This window comes from Neoarius graeffei, chromosome 8 (genome assembly GCF_027579695.1).
Source record: "Neoarius graeffei isolate fNeoGra1 chromosome 8, fNeoGra1.pri, whole genome shotgun sequence".
Lineage (NCBI taxonomy): Eukaryota > Metazoa > Chordata > Actinopteri > Siluriformes > Ariidae > Neoarius > Neoarius graeffei.
In genome coordinates, this window is record NC_083576.1 from 70,438,041 (window position 1) to 70,462,853 (window position 24,813).

The 24,813-nt window shown below is 39.3% G+C and overlaps 2 protein-coding genes across 3 annotated transcripts in view; both read right to left on the minus strand.

The window, feature by feature from the left end:
- zgc:136858 (uncharacterized protein LOC678543 homolog) overlaps positions 1 to 7,237 on the minus strand; it is a 32,310-nt gene extending 25,073 nt beyond the window's left edge. Inside the window, exons 1-2 of the mRNA XM_060928149.1 lie at positions 6,543 to 7,237; positions 2,908 to 3,022 (exon numbers count right to left, since the gene is read on the minus strand). Coding sequence (XP_060784132.1) covers positions 2,908 to 3,022; positions 6,543 to 6,603 — 176 coding nt within the window. The 5' untranslated portion in view covers positions 6,604 to 7,237. The remainder of the gene's footprint in view (positions 1 to 2,907; positions 3,023 to 6,542) is intronic.
- Positions 7,238 to 11,518: 4,281 nt separating this feature from the next.
- LOC132890860 (interleukin-17 receptor A) lies at positions 11,519 to 24,120 on the minus strand. Of its 2 annotated transcripts, XM_060928150.1 has the most exons (11): positions 23,973 to 24,120; positions 23,847 to 23,871; positions 22,258 to 22,410; positions 22,006 to 22,130; positions 21,770 to 21,890; positions 16,274 to 16,321; positions 16,018 to 16,178; positions 15,827 to 15,901; positions 15,652 to 15,721; positions 14,281 to 14,403; positions 11,519 to 13,445 (listed from the first exon to the last, which is right to left on the minus strand). In XM_060928150.1, the coding sequence occupies exons 1-11, from the start codon at positions 24,108 to 24,110 to the stop codon at positions 12,610 to 12,612; spliced, it is 1,875 nt and encodes a 624-aa protein (XP_060784133.1). In that variant the 5' UTR covers positions 24,111 to 24,120; the 3' UTR covers positions 11,519 to 12,609. The 2 variants fall into 2 exon arrangements, with proteins under 2 accessions (XP_060784133.1, XP_060784134.1); XM_060928151.1 differs by lacking the exon at positions 14,281 to 14,403.
- Positions 24,121 to 24,813: the final 693 nt, after the last annotated feature.

The following is a 24,813-nucleotide window of genomic DNA, read 5'->3' on the forward strand; positions in this document are numbered from 1 at the left end:
AAATACTATAAACAGTAGTAAGTCATAATAAATGGGGGAAAAAGTGAATATTTGGTGTGAGATAACCCTTTGTTTTAAAAAAAAATATATAGTAGTCTCAGGTACAATGAGTGCAGTTTGATAAGGAAATGAGCTGTAGGTTTTACTTAGCATCTTACAGAACCAGCCACAGTTCTTCTGGACACTTTGACTGTCATACTTGCTTCTTAATTTTGCAGCAAAACCCCGTAGCCTTAATTATGTTTTCTTTTTTAATCTAAAAAGTGATTTCTTATGTAATACTATCAGGTTACCTGGTGTTGCCCGGGTTTTGCGAAATTCTGGGTTGACCCCAGACTTCCATGTCAAATTTGGTGAAGATCCGTCGAGAAATGGTGATGTTAACCCAAGACAAACAAAAATCCAAACATCCACCAAATAGGGACCCACCAGGAACCCCCTGGAGCCCAAATATGGAATTTCTGAGTTCTGCCAAATTGTGGCCATCTCCTGTACCTACGTGCCAAGTTTAGTGAAGATCTGTTGAGAGTTTTTGTTGATAAATGTAATATGAAAGGCATTGAGGGAGGGGGTGGGTGGATGTTGTGCCCCCCAGGGACATCCCTGGGGCCCGTACATGAATTTTGTTTATATCTGCAAAATTCTGGGTCATCCCCGGACATACTTGCCAAATTTGGTGAAAATCCATTGAGAAATGGTGACGTTAGCTCAAGACAAACAAACAAACAAACTTTGCCGCTTATTATATAGATGCTGCTCAGATACAAACTTTTTTTTTCTGTAACATTTAATTTTGTGCTGGAAAACGAACGTTTGGAACTTTAAAATGTTTTTGTACTGACTCGATAATGTAGAAGTCATAAAATAGAAATCTATAACAATGTTTGTATGAAAACCAGGGTGCCTAAGACTTTTGCACAGTACTGTACATAAAAAAACATAATAAAATGGAGTGTATATGATCAGTTACAGAGATCAGTTACTGTACAAGCCTCTGGAGGCAGTGCTATGATCTGGGGTTGATTCAGTTGGTCAGGTCAAGGCTCAGCAACGTTATGTGGCAATAAAATGAAGTCATCTGACGACCTGAATGTACTGAATGACCAGGCTAACACATCGATGGATTTTTTTCTTCCCTGGTGGCATGGGCATATTCCAGGATGACAATCCAGGATGATTTATCAGGCTCAAATTGTGAAAGAGTGGTTTAGGGAGCATGAGGAATCATTTCCACACATGGATTGGTCAAAACAGAGTCCTGACTTTAAGCCTATTGAAAGTCTTTAGGATGTCACATCGTCAATGAAAGATCTCGGTGAAATATTAATTCAACTCTGGATGGAAATAAGTATTGTGACGTTGCATAAGGTTTTATGGAGACTAAACTTTTGTTCCAACACATAAAGACTCAGACTTAACCGAATTTTCGACTGGCTTACTCCAGTCCTCGTCAAGGAATGACCCTCTGCTTCCGGCATGTGACTTTATGCGATTGGAGCAGAGGATGAAAGGTTGTCGATAACCGGAACCTCCCCCCGTCTTTGTTTAGAGTTGGTTGAAGGGCCCTGATGTAGATGACTTCTTTTACTCCTCTAGTGAAGAAATCTGGTTCACTGTCTAGTATTTCCACTGTGTTGAGCGTGTAATGGAAATTTCTAATAAACACTTCAGAACGCTTAACAGTTGTCTTTTCAGTTATTTATTATAGTAAATCATACAAAGGAATATAAGAAAGGAAAGAAAGAAAATTAAATCAGAGCATCACCTCTAGTGATGTGAGAGTACGCGCGCGCTCTCTGAGTTGTGTTTTAATGGCTGCTATCTATTATACTCTAAAGGCATTCGCTTACTGCTTACATCTTCACGTGATTGGCTCAAGATTTTCTATGAAGCTTTGTTAAAGCGTGCACCTGGCGTGCTCTGGTATGTGCAGGCGGATGCGTAGTTATGAGAACTCAGGCACCCTGCTTATCACCACCGAGGTCAGGAAAGGTGGTTACATCATGAGAAGATGCGTAGTTAGGACGAACTCAAGCAGCCTGCTCATTACCACCAAGGCCACAGCAAAGCGATTACAACATTGGAAAAAAATATCTTTCTCAGTATATTAGGCCACTTGAGCTCAACACACAGAAACACAGAGAATAGGAATGTTCATCCACTAAATTTCCCTCACAAGCGTGACTGTATATCTCAGTGATTCTAAATGGATGTGTTGTGATACCTCTGATGCTGTCGAGCTGGGTCGTTTGTGTTCTGAGCAACTGGTTTTCAATGAGCGTTCTCTTTCTCCTATGTAACTTTCTCTACACTGGCCTTTGGAAGTTTTTCCATGGCAAGGAATCCAGTATACAATCCTACACTTTTTCTCCTTGGGAGTTCTATCCTTGGGGGCAACAAGAAGACTTCTCAGGATGGAGGTGAGTTTTATACAAGTTTTTATCCCATGGGATCTGAAGATCCTCTGGAGTGCTTCAGATTGTCCTCTGATGTAGGGAAGAATGATAAGGCCTCTGTTGTTCTGTCCTGGGTCTTTTTGTTGGTGTTGTTCCCTAGGTTGGCGGGGTTTGGGTTGAGTAGCGTTATCAATCGCCCACTGGGGATATCCGCACTTCTTGAGCACCTGCGTGATGTGTTCTTTTTCTTCCTGTATGTCCTCTGGGTCTGTAATGATGGAGTAAGCCAGTCGAAAATTCAGGTAAGTCCGAGTCCTTATGTGTTGGAACAAAAGTTTAGTCTCTATAATGTCGTTTACCAACACAGATGAGTCTACATGCATTGCATAAGGTTGTTGAAATAATCAAACCTAAAGTTGGTTTTTTTAACTTTTTTTTGGCCAGGCAGTGTTTTTAAACAGAAATACAGCAGGCTGTTGGCATGTACACTGAATAAATGGACATTGTCTACCTCAGGTTTTGAGGGTATGGCATTCCATGTGTGATGATGGTGCTCTCCAGAGCCACGACAGGCCGGCGCACAGCTAGAGCTTCACACACAGTGGGGTGAATTTTAAACAGCACATCTGGGGAAAATACCCAACCAATTACACATCACTGGCTTAGGTTGCCTTTGTTATAATGAAACAGTAGCAGGTAATAGTAACTATTAAAGCTATATGTATTTGGACATACAGATGAGAGACAAATTAAAAGTAAAAAACACATAAAATGTTTTAGTAAGGTGTTGGATCACAGCAAATGACCAAAACAGCTTCAGTGCAAGTTAGCATAAATCTTACAAGCCTCTGGATCTGTACTGGAGTGATGAACACTGCTCTTTATTACAGATTATTATACATACAGGACACTTTTTCGATGGAATAAAAACATGTATTCTATTCCCTTCTAGTGGGTTTGCTAGCATGCAAAATTGTTATCATATCACTTATCCTACATGTATTACGCCACTCTCCCCAATGGAGAATGACCATGCAATATTGTTACAATATTGCACGTTGTCAAGGCAATATGACGTCACATGTCGGAGCTCATGTGAATATCCAATGACAAAACTTTTCTGCTGTGCATGTGCAGAACCATTTCATTGTCTTCCAGGAAAGAGAAAAGATAAGGTTAATCCAGTGCTACTGCTAGGATTAGCTATGCTATAATCAAGCATGAAATAAACAAACTGTAAACTGAAACTAAAGACGCACTGAACACCCAAAAAGGTACCAAAACTTCTTTATATATTCTTCACGCATATTTACAAGTGAAAAACATACCAACAGACATTGAAAAACTGGAGAAGAGACACGTTGGAGACATAAAACTTCCGTGCTAGCGAGCAACTGTGGCAATTTATAAACAAACATGGCCACCAGGTTTGCTTCGTTAAAAGTGGAAGATTTTGAGAGAATTTTGGCTGCCGGGTCACTATGTTGTGTGTAGCTGTCAATGTTGATTTTAAAAGTAACTAATTACACAGGGAAATGAATACTTAAGTATGAGTCAAAAATACTCTGGCAAGCATGCGTGGAAGAAGAGTCTGGAGACAGAAATCTTAGTTTCTCCATCATTAGCCTGTGCTACTTGCTCTTGATAGCACTGACTTGACTACGCTAGCGTTGGCCTTCACTAACACTATTGCTGAACGCTACAGCGATTGGAAGGTGACTTCACTGCCACGCTGATGAACACTACAGCGGCTGGAAAGTGCCACTGCCACGCTAACAGCACAAACTTGTGGGTAAGCTAGCATTGGCCTTTGCTAACACTGCTTATGAATGCTACACCAGCTAGAAGGTGACTGCACTACTGCACTGACAGCGTAAGTTAGCTTTGGCCTTTGAGTATGCTGGTATGAAGAGAGTGTGTATGTATAATAATAATAATATTGGCTGGCTTTTTTTCATGGGCTATCAGATATATTCCATTCAGCTATACTCATCTTTGACTTATTCAGTAATATGCAGCTGAATGGAATACAGTGTTCAGCGTACATGAGTACACCCCTTTTGAAAAGTAACATTTTAAACAATATCTCAATGAACACAAACAATTTCCAAAATGTTGAAAAGACAAAGTTTAATATAACATCTGTTTAACTTATAACGTGAAAGTAAGGTTAATAATATAACTTAGATTACACATTTTTCAGTTTTACTCAAATTAGGGTGGTCCAAAAATGAGTACACCCCACAACAAAAACTACTACATCTACATAGTACTTTGTATGGCCTCCATGATTTTTAATGACAGCACCAAGTCTTCTAGGCATGGAATGAACAAGTTGGCGACATTTTGCAACATCAATCTTTTTCCATTCTTCAACAATGACCTCTTCTAATGACTGATGTTGGATGGAGAGTGATGCTCAACTTGTCTCTTCAGAATTCCCCAAAGAAAATAATTTCTTTACACCACAAAGGTGAAGGCTACAAGAAGATCAGCAAAGCTTTACTTATCAGTCAGAATACTGTAGCAAAAGTGGTACAAAAATTTAAGAAAGATGGAACTGCAACCATCTCACAGAGATGTCCACGGAAGTTAACACCTCGACAGGAGCATCTTCTGATGAGAAGGGTTGAAGAAAATTGGCGTGCAAGTTCACTGCAGTTATCTAAAGAAGTAGAAAGCCAAACTGGGGTGACTGTTTCCCATGACACAATACGGCGTACACTGCAGAGGAATGGCATGCATGGATGCCGTCCACGAAAGAAGCCTCTCCTAAAGCCTAGGCACAAAAAAAGCCTGCCTAGAGTTTGCCAGGGCCCATGCTGACAAAGATGAAGACTACTGGGACTCTGTACTCTGGAGTGATGAGACCAAGATAAATGTTTTTGGAACTGATGGCTTCAAAACTGTATGGCGTCGCAAAGGTGAGGAATACAAAGAAAAATGCATGGTGCCTACAGTGAAACATGATGGTGGTAGTGTCCTTATGTGGGGCTGCATGAGTGCTGCTGGTGTCAGGGAGCTGCATTTCAATGATGTCATCATGAATTCACAGATGTATTGCTCTATACTGAAAGAGAAGATGCTACCATCACTCCGTGCCCTTGGTCGTTGTGCACTTTTCCAACTTGACTAAACACACATCTAAGGCCACTGTTGGATTTCTGAAGAAGAACAGCGTGAAAGTGATTCAGTGGCCAAGTATGTCTCCTGATCTGAACCCAATCGAACACCGATGGGGAATTCTGAAGAGACAAGTTGAGCATCACTCTCCATCCAGCATCCAGTCACTAAACGAAGTCATTATTGAAGAATGGAAAAAGATTGATGTTGCAAAATGTCGCCAACTTGTTCGTTCCATGCCTAGAAGACTTGGTGCTGTCATTAAAAATCATGGAGGCCATACAAAGTACTAGATGTATGGTAGTAGTTTTTGTTGTGGGGTGTACTCATTTTGGCACCACCCTAATTTGAGTAAAACTGAAAAAATTGTGTAATCTAAGTTATATTATTAACCTTACTTTCACGTTATAAGTTAAACAGATGTTATATTAAACTTTGTCTTGCCAACATTTTGGAAATTGTTTGTGTTCATTGAGATATTGTTTAAAATGTTACTTTTCAAAGGGGGTGTACTCATTTACGCTGAGCACTGTATATCTGATAAACCACTCAAAGCCAGACAATATTATTTAAATATTCCCTCAGTTGGATGTTTTGATGATGATGATGATGATGATGTGGAGCATTGTCCAACATGTTGCTCTGAAATCTCTCAAATGGGTTGGTATCTGGTGAGTGTGAAGGCCGTAGCACATGATTTACATTTACACTACATTTCATCCTCTTGGAACTATTCACTGAACCCTCATGTCCTGTGGATAGGGGCAGAGTCATCCTAGAAGACACCGCTCCCATCAGGATAGGAATGTTTCATCATAAGATAAAGGTGATCACTCAGAAGAGCTTGGTATTGATTTGCATTGACCCTTCTTTCTAAGGGGACAAATGGAGGTAAACCATATCAACAAAATGCTTCTTACAGCACAACAGAGCCTGTAGTTTTTCCTTTAATTTGTCACCCATCTGTATGTTTTTTGGAACATCTGGGGTATAGTTTACTGAAATATACAGTGAAAGCGTTACCAGATCTGCAGGAAGTTGCTGATATGTAGCGCTGCAGGGTGGATGACAGCTTCCCCAACATTTTTATACCAAAGGAATCTCAGTGATGGAAAAGTAATGCAAAGTCAATCAGCCACCACTCACAGAGCAATCAATGTAACTACCATAATATAGCACATTTTAAAGGAAACTATGCTGAGCTCCAAATGCTTGGGAAAAGCAAACAGGATGCAAAGTAAAGAAGTCGATGAACTATTCTAGTGAAACAGCAGCGTAGTTCTGCATTTGAAAGAGCTGGTGTACTTTGGATCAAACATCAAACAACTTTTACACACTTACACTATGCTAGATATGCATATCCTTAGTCAGGGCACTTACTTGCTACTGTAACAGGAGACTCAAGTGCGCTGGTTTGTGTTACCGCAGAGCTATCAAAGACTCGGCTACTAAAAACACCCTAAATACACAGAATTAGCACTGATTTATCATATAGATTAGCAAACATGCTGAAAGTGAGGAAGTGAGCTTTGACCAGAGGTGTAGTCTATTTGTTTTTGACCAAAGGCCACATGTTCGTTTACTAAATAGTGCACAATAATGATGTGGTACTGAACAGGATGATGTGCACAGATGTAAATTTAGTTTGTTGTATTTTATTTTATCTGTATTATTTTGTTCTTTGGTCTTTTGTATGTCTCAACTTCTGGATTGATTGATCTTGTTTTTTAAGTGGTGCTTGAAAGTTTGTGAACCCTTTAGAATTTTCTATATTTCTGCATAAATATGACCTAAAACATCATCAGGTTTTCACACAAGTCCTAAAAGTAGATAAAGAGAACCCAGTTAAACAAATGAGACAAAAGTATTATACTTGGTCATTTATTTATTGAGGACTGATCAACAGTTACCAGAAACGTTTAGTTGCAGTTATTGCTGCAGGGGGTCACACCAGATACTGAAAGCAAAGGTTCACATACTTTTGCCACTCACAGATATGTAATATTGGATCTCATCTCATCTCATTATCTCTAGCCGCTTTATCCTGTTCTACAGGGTCGCAGGCAAGCTGGAGCCTATCCCAGCTGACTACGGGCGAAAGGCGGGGTACACCCTGGACAAGTCGCCAGGTCATCACAGGGCTGACACACAGACACAGACAACCATTCACACTCACATTCACACCTACGGTTAATTTAGAGTCACCAGTTAACCTAACCTGCATGTCTTTGGACTGTGGGGGAAACCGGAGCACCTGGAGGAAACCCACGCGGACACGGGGAGAACATGCAAACTCCACACAGAAAGGCCCTCGCCGGCCACGGGGCTCGAACCCAGGACCTTCTTGTTGTGAGGCGACAGTGCTAACCACTACACCACCGTGCCGCCCTAATATTGGATCATTTTCCTCAATAAATAAATGACCAAGTATAATATTTTTGTCTCATTTGTTTAACTGGGTTCTCTTTATCTACTTTTAGGACTTGTGTGAAAATCTGATGATGTTTTTTAAGTCATATTTATACAGAAATATAGAAAATTCTAAAGGGTTCACAAACTTTCAAGCACCACTTTATATATATATATATATATATATATATATATATATATATATATATATATATATATATATATAAAATATAAAAAAAACCCGATTCCAAAAAAGTTGGGACAAAGTACAAATTGTAAATAACAACGGAATGCAATAATTTACAAATCTCAAAAACTGATATTGTATTCACAACAGAACATAGACAACATATCAAATGTCGATAGTGAGACATTTTGAAATTTCATGCCAAATATTGGCTCATTTGAAATTTCATGACAGCAACACATCTCAAAAAAGTTGGGACAGGGCAATAAGAGGCTGGAAAAGTTAAAGGTACAAAAAGGGAACAGCTGGAGGACCAAATTGCAACTCATTAGGTCAATTGGCAATAGGTCATTAACATGACTGGGCATAAAAAGAGCATCTTGGAGTGGCAGCGGCTCTCAGAGGTAAAGATGGGAAGAGGATCACCAATCCCCCTAATTCTGCGCCGACAAATAGTGGAGCAATATCAGAAAGGAGTTTGACGGTGTAAAATTGCACAGAGTTTGAACATATCATCATCTACAGTGCATAATATCATCAAAAGATTCAGAGAATCTGGAAGAATCTCTGTGTGTAAGGGTCAAGGCCAGAAAACCGTACTGGGTGCCCGTGATCTTCAGGCCCTTAGACGGCACTGCATCACATACAGGCATGCTTCTGGATTGGAAATCACAAAATGGGCTCAGGAATATTTCCAGAGAACATTATCTGTGAACACAATTCACCGTGCCATCCACCGTTGCCAGCTAAAACTCTATAGTTCAAATAAGAAGCCGTATCTAAACATGATCCAGAAGCGCAGACATCTTCTCTGGGCCAAGGCTCATTTAAAATGGACTGTGGCAAAGTGGAAAACTGTTCTGTGGTCAGACGAATCAAAATTTGAAGTTCTTTATGGAAATCAGGGACGCCGTGTCATTTGGACTAAAGAGGAGAAGGACGATCCAAGTTGTTATCAGCGCTCAGTTCAGAAGCCTGCATCTCTGATGGTATGGGGTTGCATTAGTGCGTGTGGCATGGGCAGCTTACACATCTGGAAAGACACCATCAATGCTGAAAGGTATATCCAGGTTCTAGAGCAACATATGCTCCCATCCAGACAACGTCTCTTTCAGGGAAGACCGTGCATTTTCCAACATGACAATGCCAAACCACATACTGCATCAATTACAGCATCATGGCTGCGTAGAAGAAGGGTCCGGGTACTGAACTGGCCAGCCTGCAGTCCAGATCTTTCACCCATAGAACACATTTGGCGCATCATAAAACGAAAGATACGACAAAAAAGCCCTAAGACGGTTGAGCAACTAGAATCCTACATTAGACAAGAATGGGTTAACATTCCTATCCCTAAACTTGAGCAACTTGTCTCCTCAGTCCCCAGACGTTTACAGACTGTTGTAAAGAGAAAAGGGGATGTCTCACAGTGGTAAACATGGCCTTGTCCCAACTTTTTTGAGATGTGGTGTTGTCATGAAATTTAAAATCACCTAATTTTTCTCTTTAAATGATAGATTTTCTCAGTTTAAACATTTGATATGTCATCTATGTTCTATTCTGAATAAAATATGGAATTTTGAAACTTCCACATCATTGCATTCCGTTTTTATTTACAATTTGTACTTTGTCCCAACTTTTTTGGAATCGGGGTTGTGTGTGTGTGTCTATATATATATATATATATATATATAATCATGAATTTTTAAAAAAGGACAAACTGAATCACAACTGAATCAAGTGAATCAAAATATCACTTGGTGCAGTGTCTTAAAATTCTTTTTTTCTTTTTTGTTTGTGAATAGACACGAGGATATCGATGAATTGTTTTGATTAACTAGCGTACATTTTGTTTGTGAATGTGTCTATATAATAAAAGAAAATCACATGTTGGCTTGAAGATATGAAGTTTATCTTCACGTGTTAAAAACTCACATTTTTCATACAAAATACATCGTGGATCTGAGTGATGTATTTCCCGGTATTTCAATCCGATGACATCACTCCCAGTGTTTTCCTGCTGACCTGATGTGCATTGTCAAAATAACGAACCAGTTCAAAATTAAAATTCTTTTGAGTAACTTACGGGTTTTTTTTTGTTTGTTTGTTTTGTTGGATGTGTCCATATGATATAAAGAACATTACACAGTGGCGTGAAGGTATGAAGTGTAGCTTCTTGTGTTGTAAAATATTTCACTTGTTTGCATCGTTCACTTACGTTCACCACTCGAGAATAAACTTCATATCTTCATGCCACCATGTAATATTCTCTCTCTCTCTCTGTCTCTCATATATATATATATATATATATATATATATATATATATATATATATAAATTTTTAACAGTTCTTCCATGAAATCGAGTCGTACATGAGCTGATAACCGACTGATGCCGAGTTGGCTATAAGCCATGCACAACAGGATTGAGTGGGAATAATTCTTTTCTTCTATCCACATTCACTGGATTTTGAGAAACAGAGCATTTTTATTTTTTGCTAAATTGCTAAATAAAAACTTTATACAAAACATCTGACAAAATAATTTCTGCTTAGAATGTAAACAAACCGCCGAAATGACAGGACCAATTCGTGAAATACTGTAATAATAATTCTTACCATCAAATACTTTTATTTCATATTTTGTTGCTTTTTGTATTTTTGGAGGGTTTTTTTGAGTAGAATTTTTATTTTGTCCTTGGTTATTTCAGCAAAACCCTCTGCCATTTTGTTTTTCTCTACTCATGGTATATGACCTGATCAGAATCAGAATCACTTTTCTTGCCAGGTATGTGGACACACACGAGGAATTTGACTCCGGTTTCACTTAGCTTTCATAGTATAAAACAGATAAAACGCGTATACACAAGACAAACAAACAAACAAACAAACAAAAAGGTGCAATAGGTGCATAGTGCAAAGTAATCCAAGTAAGTCAAGTATGAAATAGATAACTATAAAGTATACAGTGTGCACAGAATGACGATATGAGTGTGCAGATATTTTATAAGTGATATTACTGATATATGAATCTGGATTTTAGCTGTTCATCACAAAAAGGATTTTCCCTTTTGGTGCAATATGGTGCATAGTGCAAAGATGAAATAGGAAATATAAATAAGTATAAATATAAGTAACAGTGAGCACAGATAGCCTAGTAGTAGAGTAGCCAATCAGACCGCATGATTGCTCATCTCCAGTGAATGTGGATAAAATATATTATATATATGCTTAAAAATCTCATCTCATTCATCATCTCATCTCATTATCTCTAGCCGCTTTATCCTTCTACAGGGTCGCAGGCAAGCTGGAGCCTATCCCAGCTGACTACGGGCGAAAGGCGGGGTACACCCTGGACAAGTCGCCAGGTCATCACAGGGCTGACACATAGACACAGACAACCATTCACACTCACATTCACACCTACGGTCAATTTAGAGTCACCAGTTAACCTAACCTGCATGTCTTTGGACTGTGGGGGAAACCGGAGCACCCAGAGGAAACCCACGCGGACACGGGGAGAACATGCCAACTCCACACAGAAAGGCCCTCGCCGGCCCCGGGGCTCGAACCCAGGACCTTCTTGCTGTGAGGCGACAGCGCTAACCACTACACCACCGTGCCGCCCACATGCTTAAAAATATGTAGTGAAAAACATGAAAGATAAAATCAGCTTTTTTTCAGTTAAACTCTCAAGATAAAATCGCTGACATTTGCAAATATAAAAAAGGATAAATATAATACATTTATCTTACAAAAATACAATGAAGTTTATTTATATGTAAACATTTCCATTTTAAACTTAACAGCTCGTTTCCTAAAAAATTGCACAAATTGTACCTGAGACTACTATGTTTTAATCAACAGGTTGTCATGCCAAATACTGACTTTTTCATTTAATAGTGTTCACGGTGCTTTATGGTATTTTTTTCTGTATAAAAAAATTAATTTCATTAAGACAATAGTAGGCTCAGGTACAATGTGTGTTATAATGACGTTAGCAAGTATATATGATGATAAATACCCAATTTTTGCTGATGTCAACTCAGTGCTTGCATCAAAATCACATTATGCCTAAATATTCCAAAGTCTATCGATTTCTATAATTTTAATTAAATCACATAAAGCGGCTAGAGATAATGAGATGAGATGAGATTACCTTGAATATATTTTTCTCAGTATGATTTCTTACTACTGAAAATATTATCAATAATCATCCAAGAAAATGTTACATGCATCTGATCATTTGTTCCATTACTGATTATATGCCACAATTTACATAAATTCCTCCAAAGTCCTACTCAGGTATCAATAAAGTAAGTACATCTATCAATTTATCCATCAATAACCTTTAAAATGATTCATTTCCTGCTAATGAAGAAGGGTGTCACAGCACTGTTGTTTTTTTCTTCCGCTTTTCTCTTTCTTTCATGTGTGATCGATCTGACTCTACTCAAGCTGAGTGTAGTTTCAGATAATAAAAACTGCTTTGTTTCATGTTATTGACCTTTGACAATGTTAGTGAGTACAGGAACTGAGATCTCATTGATCAGCAGTTTGTTATGAAGAACGCAATAACCGCTGTTTTCTGTACCATCCTCCTGCTCAAGGTCATTCCCCTCAAATTCTTCATGTGTATCGACGAGCTCCATTTCAAACCAGTTTGGGTTCTTTAGTTGGTATGCCTGAAATGCCTTAATGGCGTCTTTTAAGGCTGGGCAACTGTAGTAGCCATCTTCTCCAATGCCATCAATGTGTTTAATCCTTCCAGGTTCATATTTCTCCTTGTTCAGGAGTCTGAAGAAGAGCTCTTCAAATTGTTTCATTAGCTGGTACTTTACAGCCACGTGAAACACAGCAGGTACATCCTTCTCACTGCACACATCATCAAAGTAAGCTATGGCGTACTTCCCAAAAGATGGCGCGCGCACAAATTCCGGTATGATGAGGCTGAGAGCCGGAGTTAGCATATCCCCCATGGGTGAACAGACATCCTCCCGGGTCACCACCCTGCGCCCTCCACACATGGCATTCCACTTGGCACAGACCCCTGGAGAACACAAGATGAGTATTTTATCAGAAGTATTGGCAAGTATCTTCCTCTGCATGTCCAGCCACTGGATGCTGCCTATAGTGCTGAGGCATGTAGAGTCCAGCAGGTCAAGTGTGACTTCAATTCCACATTCAGCCATGAGGAACGCACACAGCTTCAGGACAATCTCTGTGTACATGGGGTGGTCCTGAGAGTAGATGATCAAGACTTTACTGCGCTCTTGGACTGGAACCGTTTCCAGGTTGCCCTTGTCCGTGGTGTTATGAGAAGAGGAAGACAGATCTGTCATAGATGGAAGATCAAGGAGAAGTTAACTAAATACAATTTCATTGACAGGGTAAAAGAAATAAACACCATAAAATAAATAAAAATCTGAAACGGTCAATCTTCCGAACAATTAAATGAACCAATTAACCATCATCAGTGGGGGAAAAAATTACAAGTAATACTATGTATGTCTCAGCATTGTTGAATTCTCTAATCTGATTGGTTTGAAGTTGATTAATTTTCTTTAACAGCAGCTCTGACTGTAGTCCAGCTGCAAACCACAGGGTTATACTGATATCCTTGTTCTAATAAGTTATTGTTTTTATAATAGCATCTCATTGATAGGACTTGTATAGCAGATGCGCCACATCTAAGGCTGATTTTAAAAAAAAAAGAAAGAAAGAAAGAAAAATGTATAATCTTTAAAATGGTGAAATTTTCTGTAAGGAGATGTTTATATAACATTTATGGAAGGAATCTCTGGTGTCAGTGGTTCGTAAAGGTCAGGATGTTTTTCCACCACAGGAAAGTCTTCAGAACATGTGCACATGGTTTCTCGGTAACATGTCAAGAAAAAAAGATGAGATGGTGAGATAATGACTTTATAGCTTCTATCATGTTTCTGATGACAACTAATTTGTCCTGTAGATGTTCCACAACATTAAATATAAGTATATATTGATAAAGAGAAAGTTTGTGTTTTTTTATTAAATTTTTTTTGGCAAACTGTTGTGGAATAAGAGCAAGAGAGCACTTCACAACATGCTGTTATTGGAAAAATACTCAACATCTTTGTGTGGTTTTTTTTTTTCCAAAAAGTGTGGTGTCCCCCCCCCCACATTATTTATACCTGTATGAATGGTTCTAATTCTGTTATGCAGTAAAAATGCTGTGAAAGCAAAGAAAAGCAGTCCAGCTTGGCCAAAAAGCATCCAAACCATGTGTTGTCTCTTGGTTGATCGAATGGTATAATCTAAAATAAACAGAAATTTAACATCACTGATTATTGAAATAGTCTTAAAGAGAGACTGCCTTTCGATTTCATAAAATCGGTGAAACTTAGTTCCCTCTGAAATCTGGTCATTGTGATATATGTTTATTTCTGTAATATCTCACAAAATATCAGGCCGTTCTGTAGCTGGGAAGTTATTTAATTTGAGGGGATTCCCGAGCAAATAATGTGCATGAAATCGCTTGCGTCGCGCAGTCAAACAGACAGAGGAAGTCCGTGTGCGCATGTGCAGGTTTACCTTGACCATGCACTGACAGTTACATCATTCTGTCGCTAAAGCCCGCTGCACATGGCTGATTTTTCCGTCACTTGGTTGTGCAACTTTTTGAGGCAAGTGAAAAATTGCTTCGTGTGTGGATATTTGCGACGGCGATTTTTTTGTTGCTTGCTTGTTGACAGACCACAGGTATTAAACATGCTTGATATTCTGCGACAAAATAATCGGCAGTCACTGACTTCTTGCAGAGATATCGCCGCATGTACGTGTCTTTGTGATAACGAAGCGATCACCTCCAAAGGCTAAGTCAATTCCCCGCCCGCAAAGTAGTCACATGATTTCCACGTGACTTGCATCCTCCTCCCCAAATCACCCACTGGTCGCAGATAACGTGCACACGCAGCTACCTGAGAGGGGAAACTTATATCCAAAAATCGCAATACACTTGTGACGAGAAGTCGCCTGTGTGCGCTGAGCTTAAATGAACAACTGATCACACCGAGGTGCTCGCTGACCACTGATATTTATTAGTTTGGTCCTGCGTTTCCTTTTCGTCGCAACATAACGTCTTTTCTTCTCGCTTTCCGTTACTGTAGTCGGTCTTTCACGTTTCATTCGCACACTCGCGTCCTCCATTTTTTTTCTCCTGTTTCAAATTTGTATCCCACAATGCCTTGCATGAATGGGGAAAGCCCACCATGTGATGCATTACGTAGTATCTTGAATTGAGTCATGGTGAAGCAGGAAAAAATAGCGGAGAATTTAAGGCCATGTGGCCCAAAATTCATTAATTGTTCTCTTTTTAAAAAACGAATAAAATTGGAAGTCTGTGATTCAAATTCAGTAGTTTTTGGTCCACTAAACAAAAATAATTGGGTGTCGGGGAAAATTTGTTTTATGACCTACACTTGAAAAATCTGAAAGGCAGTCTACCTTTAATCTTGCATCTGCATGTATAGGGAACTATTGATCAATGTATCAAAAATACTTACAGGAGCAAAGATTAACCTTTTGTTGGTGATGTGAACACTTTTCCATGCATCGTATAAAGAATGGTTTGATCTGTAACAAAAACGAGAAAGAAATAATACGCTTTTTTTGGTAATATGCACTGGAAACACAGGGAAACACTCTAAATTTGTCTATTTGAATTATTTTTGAACTCACCCCAAAGAAGACCTCACAATGTTCTGACTGCCAAGGGTTCAGAGAGAAATTGACGCTGATTGAAGTATGATTGTCCTTTAAAAGCAAAATATTTCGAATCGTTTTAACTTACAAGAGTCATGCTATGTAGAATGAAGAATAAGGAATTATACAAATGAAGTTTGCAAAAGCAGCCAGTAAAAACACAGTACCTTTGAGACTTTGTGTGAGAGCTCCGTGTGGAGGTCAGCAGACTGAATGTATACTTTGTACATGTCAGAGAAGGGTGCTGTATTAAATATCACTTCAATCATAAGTCCATTTCCCCAGTTGTCTCTCACGGACCATGTCATGTTGTGATCCCAAAGGCTGCCTGTTATAACACCACATTTCCCCATTTGCACATAAGAAACATGCAGAACCTTCTAAATAGAGTAATTTTTGGAGCCATGAATAAACACAGCTCACCGTTCTCCAAGCACACACGGAGACTTCGGAGTTTACGATGTTCACAACCTTTACAAAAGAGAAATAACGATTACCATCTGACATACACTCACCTTCCACTTTATGAGGAACACCAGTACACCTGCACATTCATGAATTTCTCCAAACACTCAAACCTCATGTGGCAGGAGCATAATGCATAAACAAGTCAAGAGCTGGAGGTAATGTTCAAATCACCAAAAAACAATAGAATGAGGAAAAAATGTGACCTCAGTGATGTTGACCGTGGCATGATTATTTGAGTCAGAAAGGCTGGTTTGAGTATTTCAGAAACTGCCAGGTTTTTCCACACATACAACAATCTCTCGAGTTTACACACAATGGTGCAAAAAATGCCCAGTGGGTGGCAATTTTGCAGGTGGAAATACCTTCCTGATGAGAGAGGTCAAGAGAGAATGGCCAGACGGTTTTGAGCTGACAGGAAACCAATGATAACCACTCTTTACGACCATGGTCGACAGAAAAGCATATATACAGTGGTGCTTGAAAGTTTGTGAACCCTTTAGAATTTTCTATATTTCTGCATAAATATGACCTAAAACATCATCAGATTTTCATACAAGTCCTAAAAGTAGATAAAGAGAACCCAGTTAAACAAATGAGACAAAAATATTATACTTGCTCATTTATTTATTGAGGAAAATGATCCAATATTACATATCTGTGAGTGGCAAAAGTATGTGAACCGTTGCTTTCAGTATCTGGTGTGACCCCCTTGTGCAGCAATAACTGCAACTAAATGTTTCCGGTAACTGTTGATCAGTCCTGCACACCGGCTTGGAGGAATTTTAGCCCATTCCTCCGTACAGAACAGCTTCGACTCTGGGATGTTGGTGGGTTTCCTCACATGAACTGCTCACTTCAGGTCCTTCCATAACATTTCGATTGGATTAAGGTCAGGACTTTGACATGTCCATTCCAAAACATTAACTTTATTCTTCTTTAACCATTCTTTGGTAGAACGACTTGTGTGCTTAGGGTCGTTGTCTTGCTGCATGACCCACCTTCTCTTGAGATTCAGTTCAAGGACAGATGTCCTGACATTTTCCTTTAGAATTCGCTGGTATATTTCAGAATTCATTGTTCCATCAATGATGGCAAGCCGTCCTGGCCCAGATGCAGCAAAACAGGCCCAAACCATGATACTACCACCACCATGTTTCACAGATGGGATAAGGTTCTTATGCTGGAATGCAGTGTTTTCCTTTCTCCAAATATAATGCTTCTCATTTAAACCAAAAAGTTCTATTTTGGTTTCATCCGTCCACAAAACATTTTTCCAATAGCCTTCTGGCTTGTCCACGTGATCTTTAGCAAACTGCAGACGAGCAGCAATGTTCTTTTTGGAGAGCAGTGGCGTTCTCCTTGCAACCCTGCCATGCACACCATTGTTGTTCAGTGATCTCCTGATGGTGGACTCATGAACATTAACATTAGCCAATGTGAGAGAGGCCTTCAGTTGCTTAGAAGTTACCCTTGGGTCCTTTGTGACCTTGCCGACTATTACACGCCTTGCTCTTGGAGTGATCTTTGTTTGTTGACCACTCCTGGAGAGGGTAACAATGGTCTTGAATTTCCTCCATTTGTACACAATCTGTCTGACTGTGGATTGGTGGAGTCCAAACTCTTTAGAGATGGTTTTGTAACCTTTTCCAGCCTGATGAGCATCAACAACGCTTTTTCTGAGGTCCTCAGAAATCTCCTTTGTTCGTGCCATGATACACTTCCACAAACATGTGTTGTGAAGATCAGACTTTGATAGATCCCTATTCTTTAAATAAAACGAGGTGCCCACTCACACCTGATTGTCATCCCATTGATTGAAAACACCTGACTCTAATTTCACCTTCAAATTAACTGCTAATCCTAGAGGTTCACATACTTTTGCCACTCACAGATATGTAATATTGGATCATTTTCCTCAATAAATAAATGAGCAAGTATAATATTTTTGTCTCATTTGTTTAACTGGGTTCTCTTTATCTACTTTTAGGACTTATGTGAAAATCTGATGATGTTTTAGGTCATATTTATGCAGAAATATAGAAAATTCTAAAGGGTTCACAAACTTTCAAGCACCACTGTGTGTGTGTATATATATATATATATATATATATATATATATATATATATATATATATATATATACACACACTACCGTTCAAAAGTTTGGGGTCACCCAGACAATTTTGTGTGTTCCATGAAAAGTCACACTTTTATTTACCACCATAAGTTGTAAAATGAATAGAAAATATAGTCAAGACATTTTTCTGGCCATTTTGAGCATTTAATCGACCCCACAAATGTGATGCTCCAGAAACTCAATCTGCTCAAAGGAAGGTCAGTTTTATAGCTTCTCTAAAGAGCTCAACTGTTTTCAGCTGTGCTAACATGATTGTACAAGGGTTTTCTAATCATCCATTAGCCTTCTGAGGCAATGAGCAAACACATTGTACCATTAGAACACTGGAGTGAGAGTTGCTGGAAATGGGCCTCTATACACCTATGGAGATATTGCACCAAAAACCAGACATTTGCAGCTAGAATAGTCATTTACCACATTAGCAATGTATAGAGTGGATTTCTGATTAGTTTAAAGTGAGCTTCATTGAAAAGAACAGTGCTTTTCTTTCAAAAATAAGGACATTTCAAAGTGACCTCAAACTTTTGAACGGTAGTGTGTGTGTATATATATATATATATATATATATATATATATATATATACACGTGTGTGTGTGTGTGTGTGGACGAGTGTTTGACTGGGAAATACACCACTCATATTTTTCATACGAACTACATCCAGGACATGGAGAACCAAGACCGTGACATAAATCTCTATATGTCATTTGTGAGGAAATCAATGAATTATTTTTATAAATTTGGGTACTTTTTGTTTGTGAATGTGTCGATATAATAAAAAGAAAATCACAAATTGGCTCAAAGATATGAAGTTTATCGTCTCGTGTTGAAAAACTTGCATTTTCATACGAAATACATTGTGGATCTGAGTGACATACCGTATTTAAATAATATTGGCTGGCATTGAGTGGTATATCATTCAGATATATTCCATTCAGCTAGCATGATATTGAACAAGTCAAAGATGAGTTCAGTATCATGCTAGCTGAATAGAATACTGTATATCTGTTAGACCACAAAAAAAAAGCCAGCTACTACTACTACTACTATTATTATTATTACTATTGGGCGGCACGGTGGTGTAGTGGTTAGCACTGTCACCTCACAGCAAGAAGGTTCTGGGTTCAAGCCCAGGGGCCGACAGGGGCCTTTCTGTGTGGAGTTTGCATGTTCTCCCCGTGTCTGTGTGGGTTTCCTCCGGGTGCTCCAGTTTTCCCCACAGTCCAAAGACATGCAGGTTAGGCTAATTGGTGGCTCTAAATTGACCGTAGGTGTGAATGTGAGTGTGAATGGTTGTTTGTCTCCATGTGTCAGCCCTGCAATGATTTGGCAACTTGTTCAGGGTGTACCCCGCCTCTCGCCCATAGTCAGCTGGGATAGGCTCCAGCTTGCCTGCGACCCTGAACAGGATAAGTGGTTATGGATAATGAATGGATGGATGGATTATTATTATACATTCTTTTCAGGTGTTTAACACGTCTTTCTCTTTCAAAATTCTCTCAAAATCTCCCGTATTTAATGAAGCAAACCTGGTGGCCATGTTCATTTACAAATTGTCACAGTCGCTCAACAGCGCAGAAGTTTTACGTCTCCGACATGACGTCATGTTGTCTTGACAACCATGCAATATCATAAACCATATTCAACTCTCATTCTTCATTGGGTAGAGTGACAGAATACACGTAGGATAAGCGATATGCTAGAAATATTGCATACTATCAAACCAAATGAATGAAACCCACTAGAAGGGAAAAAAATAAATATATTATTTACCAGCTGAGAGGTCCGTATCGTGAAATACCGTGACCGAGGTCTTGAAAATACTGAGCGAGGCCCTCTGGGCCGAGGTCAATATTCAAGGCCAAGGTCACGGTATTTCACCATATGGACCGACCTTAAGCTGGTAAATAATATATTTATTTTTTCTTTACCAAATTCTAACAGAAAACGAGAGCGCCCGAAAGGGAAAACTGAGCTGAGCCGCCATTTTGAATCCTCATTCACGGCTGTAATGCAAATTGATTCCTCCTTGGTATACAAGTGCACTTCCATGGCAGGAAAAAAATACATTTTGCCGCCTATGTAGGCCCCTATTTATACAAAATTGAGTCATTCGGGATTCAGCCATGTTTTTGCTCGGCGTTAGCAAGTTAGAGGTTTTTAGCTTTCACCTGAAATGTTTTCTTTTATTTCTTCTTCCTCAGGGTAGTAAAACTCGCTTTCGCTGTGAAGACTGTCGTTATCACTATCCATGCTGTAAAATTAATGCTATTATACTGAGAAATGCTGGCAAAAATGTATAAGATTTTTGATAATCTTATAAATAAATCTTATAAAAAAAAAGATAAATGTTGACAAAAAATGCTACTGTGTTGTTGTTGTTGTTGTTGTTGTGAATGAGTGAGTCGCCAGAGGTCCATAACTGGGGTCCGTAACTGGGGTCCGTACCGTAGGATACAGACCCGCTTGCCAGCCAATCAGAGCGCAGGATTTGATGGAAACTGGACAGCGAAAAAAATAAATGTTTTTATTCCATCGAAAAAGTGTCCTGTGTATATATAACAATTCCTGATATTTCACTCTGATGATGTCACTCCCAGTGTTTTTCCACTGACTAGACGTGCACTGTCAAAATGGCAAACCAGTTTTGATTATTTTGCATATTTTCTTGTGAACGCATCTATATAATATAAAGAACATTACACAGTAGCATGAAGATATGAAGTTTATCTTCTCATGGTCTTTTGCATGGTCACTTGTGAATGTTCACCACTTCATATCTTCGTGCAACCGTATAATATCCTCTCTATATAAAGCTTTTTTAAAGGTAATTGTGTATTTAAAATATATAATAAATTATATAAATAAAATATAAAGTAGGGTGGCACGGTGGTGTAGTGGTTAGCACTGTTGCCTCACAGCAAGAAGGTCCTGGGTTCGAGACCAGAGGCCGGTGAGGGCCTTTCTGTGTGGAGTTTGCATGTTCTCCCCGTGTCTGCGTGGGTTTCCTCCGGGTGCTCCAGTTTCCCCCACAGTCCAAAGACATGCAGGTTAGGTTAATTAGTGGCTCTAAATTGACCGTAGGTGTGAATGTGAGTGTGAATGGTTGTTTGTCTCTGTGTCAACCGTGCAATGACCTGGCGACTTGTCCAGGGTGTACCCCGCCTCTCGCCCATGGTCAGCTGGGATAGGATCCAGCTTGCCTGCGACCCTGTAGAACAGGATAAGTGGCTAGAGATAATGGATGGATGGATGGAAAATATAAAGTATAAAACAGCTCAGTTAGTGCCAATAACCATCACAGACTGTTACCTACCTGGAACTGTTATATTTATCAATTTTGCATTTCCCCCAACATCTGGCTTTGGTAAATTAGACACAGAAACCTGATATGCCATTCCTGGATCAAGGACAATCTGATCAAGCGCAAAAGACCACTACAAATGAAATGCAAAGATAATTTTGAATAAGTAATATTCTCACTCACTAGTAAAAGCCTGAAGGTCATTAACTGGCTGAAAAAGCATGACTACACTTCAGATATGATCTTACTGGCTCAAAGTCTGGCCGCTGGATCCAGGAAAAGTTGTTCTTGAAGATATAGCAAACACACAGACTGTTGTTTGTGGTCATTTCATGCACATGTATCTTCATCCCCTGCAGTCTGTATATGTTTGCTGCAGGAAGAATGAGAAAAGCGAATGAGTGAATGAACACTGAAATGAAGATATATCAAATAGTTGCAGTATGAAGTGCTTATGAGTGTCATATAAAGTCTGTAGCTCCTATATAACTATATCTTACCATCAGAAAACTGTGTTAGTGTGAGAGACAACACAGGAACTGTTTCATTCCTCTCATCTTCCTTGGATTTCACCCTGGATTCTACATGGGGGTATGGACTTGGAGCCTCGGACCTCGGCTTCGTCCAATCTTTAACTGAACAGTTCGGCCTGCCTGAGTTCAGCAAGGAAAGATTGATGGTGATATAACGAATAACTGCAGTGTGCTTAAATAATTGTTGTCAATGTAGTAACACTTAACTGGATGTTTTAGACATATGCTCTTATCTGCAATGTGATTAAAGCTTTCACCTCTTACAGAAGCATTTTGATCGCACAGCTGATGAAGGACTTTTGTTCAAAAGGTACTGTTTCTCTACTTCCAGAAAAAAGTGTTTCAACATGGGAAGGGTTTTCCCCATTACAGTATATTACAGTTTAACCACTACTGACAATTAAATAATGAAACTCTTGTTCCCTCAAATATCTCATCATCGTCATAGCTCGAGTATCTTTTCCAAGATCAAGGCGCAGGGTGTTTGAAGAAGCATATGGTCCATGACCTTGGAACCTTTCGCTAAGGATTTGTTTAGAGTGGTGATCAGTTTGTAACGCTGAGCCACACTGCTTGGCCTGGGAGGATCTTGTTCCATGGCAACACAAGAGAGTGAAGACAATGGGACTTTCCACAGGTTGCATCCCACAAACATTCACACCTGTGGACATGCAAACTCCATACAGAAAGGCCCCCGTTGGCCACTGGGCTCGAACCCAGAACCTTCTTGCTGTGAGGTAATAGTGCTAACCACTACACCACCGTGCCACCCCTCAAATATCTAAATAATGGAAAAATTAATACCAAATTCTATCAGGACTCTCAATATGTGCTTTATTAAAGGCTCTCGTTTAGCCAAGTATTTACTGCATGACTCTAAGTTACTGTACGCATAGATTTGTATTACAGTTAATATTAGACAGTGTTAGACTGTTATAAAAATATGTATTGGATGCTATATGTGCCTAATTAGAGTGAACCAGATCAGCATTTCTTGGTTAGAGCTAAGTATTTATCCAATAATATGAAACTAGCAAACATTTCTCAGTATTTACACTACTTAAACTTTCTAATTGTCTCTTTTTTTAAAAACATATATTTGTCTTTCCGGGCGGCACGGTGGTGTAGTGGTTAGCGCTGTCGCCTCACAGCAAGAAGGTCCGGGTTCAAGCCCCGTGGCCGGCGAGGGCCTTTCTGTGCAGAGTTTGCATGTTGTCCGCGTGGGTTTCCTCCGGGTGCTCCGGTTTCCCCCACAGTCCAAAGACATGCAGGTTAGGTTAACTGGTGACTCTAAATTGACCGTAGGTGTGAATGTGAGTGTGAATGGTTGTCTGTGTCTATGTGTCAGCCCTGTGATGATTCGCCCGTAGTCAGCTGGGATAGGCTCCAGCTTGCCTGCGACCCTGTAGAACAGGATAAAGCGGCTACAGATAATGAGATGAGATATTTGTCTTTCCTGTTAATTTGGCACCACTGAATAAAAGTTTTGTCTTCCTGCGGCTCTCAAAGCTTTAATAAATAAAAAGAAAAGAAATAAAATGAAATTTGATACTTACTTACTTGGACACTGCAGGATAAGCCCTTACAAAGAAAGAGTAGTGTAGTTAGTGAATCAGATTAGTCTGATTCAGATTTCAGAACATAATCAAAGTGTTTAAAAATGAAGCGAAATGTCTTCTTACTTCCTGAGAGCACTGCAGTGGAGGCTGCTCTATCAACCTAAGAGCAGAAATCTGAACAATCACACCTGAGAGCAACAAAAAGATGAAAATCATCTTCGTCAAAATGTAACACAACACAGGACAAGCGGAATGAACCATCCTGAAGCTGATGGCTGAAGAGTGAACAAGCTTCTCACAGGGTAAACAGGAAATGAGAAGATCAGATAACTGCAGCAGTAAACCCTTTACATTTCATGTGAAACAAACCTAGTTAAACATTTCCATTCCTTTAATTTTCATTTCCTTGCTAAAGGTTTTAGAAACATGGCATCAGGATATATTTTTAGAGAACTGTACACGTAATTAGATAAGTAATAAATGAACAAAGAAAATTCAGATCTCCATGATATTGACATGCACGTTCATTTCAATCATATTTTACACCATGCTATATTTGTAGAATAGAAATACTCACTCAGTGGTGAACCGTTACTATTAGAGCTGGGACTTCAGCTCAGCCAAAACTTAGCCAGCCACCAAAAAGCAACAGGGCAAAGGATTTTGCAGGGGATTAGCGGCAGGGTGCCAGGTAGATTCATTGTGTGTAGTTGTTGATCTTGATTTTAAAAGTAACTAAGTAAATTACATGGGGAAATGAATACTTAAGTCTGAGTGAAAAATACTGTAGTGAGCATGTCTTTTGTTAATGGTGTTTATGAGGTAAAGGAGTAGATCTGGAGGATCCTCAGACAAATCTGTCCCTCTGATTTACATGCCGGTCCTGGGATCGAGATGCTGACCTCTTCTGCTCCTCGGACCTGCCTGATCCATCCTGGTGCCCTGTGTCTGGTTGGAGTCTCAT

What these genes read in the sequence shown, in the direction of transcription:
- LOC132890860 (XM_060928150.1), bottom strand. Translation starts at nt 24,110, where the DNA reads ATGGTTCATTCCGCTTGTCCTGTGTTGTGTTACATTTTGACGAAGATG. An exon ending in GATAAATATAACAGTTCCAG is followed by an intron (nt 16,322 to 21,769) that starts GTAGGTAACAGT and finishes TCTTTTGTAAAG; the next exon opens with GTTGTGAACATCGTAAACTC. An exon ending in AAAGGTTAATCTTTGCTCCT is followed by an intron (nt 14,404 to 15,651) that starts GTAAGTATTTTT and finishes TGTTTATTTTAG; the next exon opens with ATTATACCATTCGATCAACC.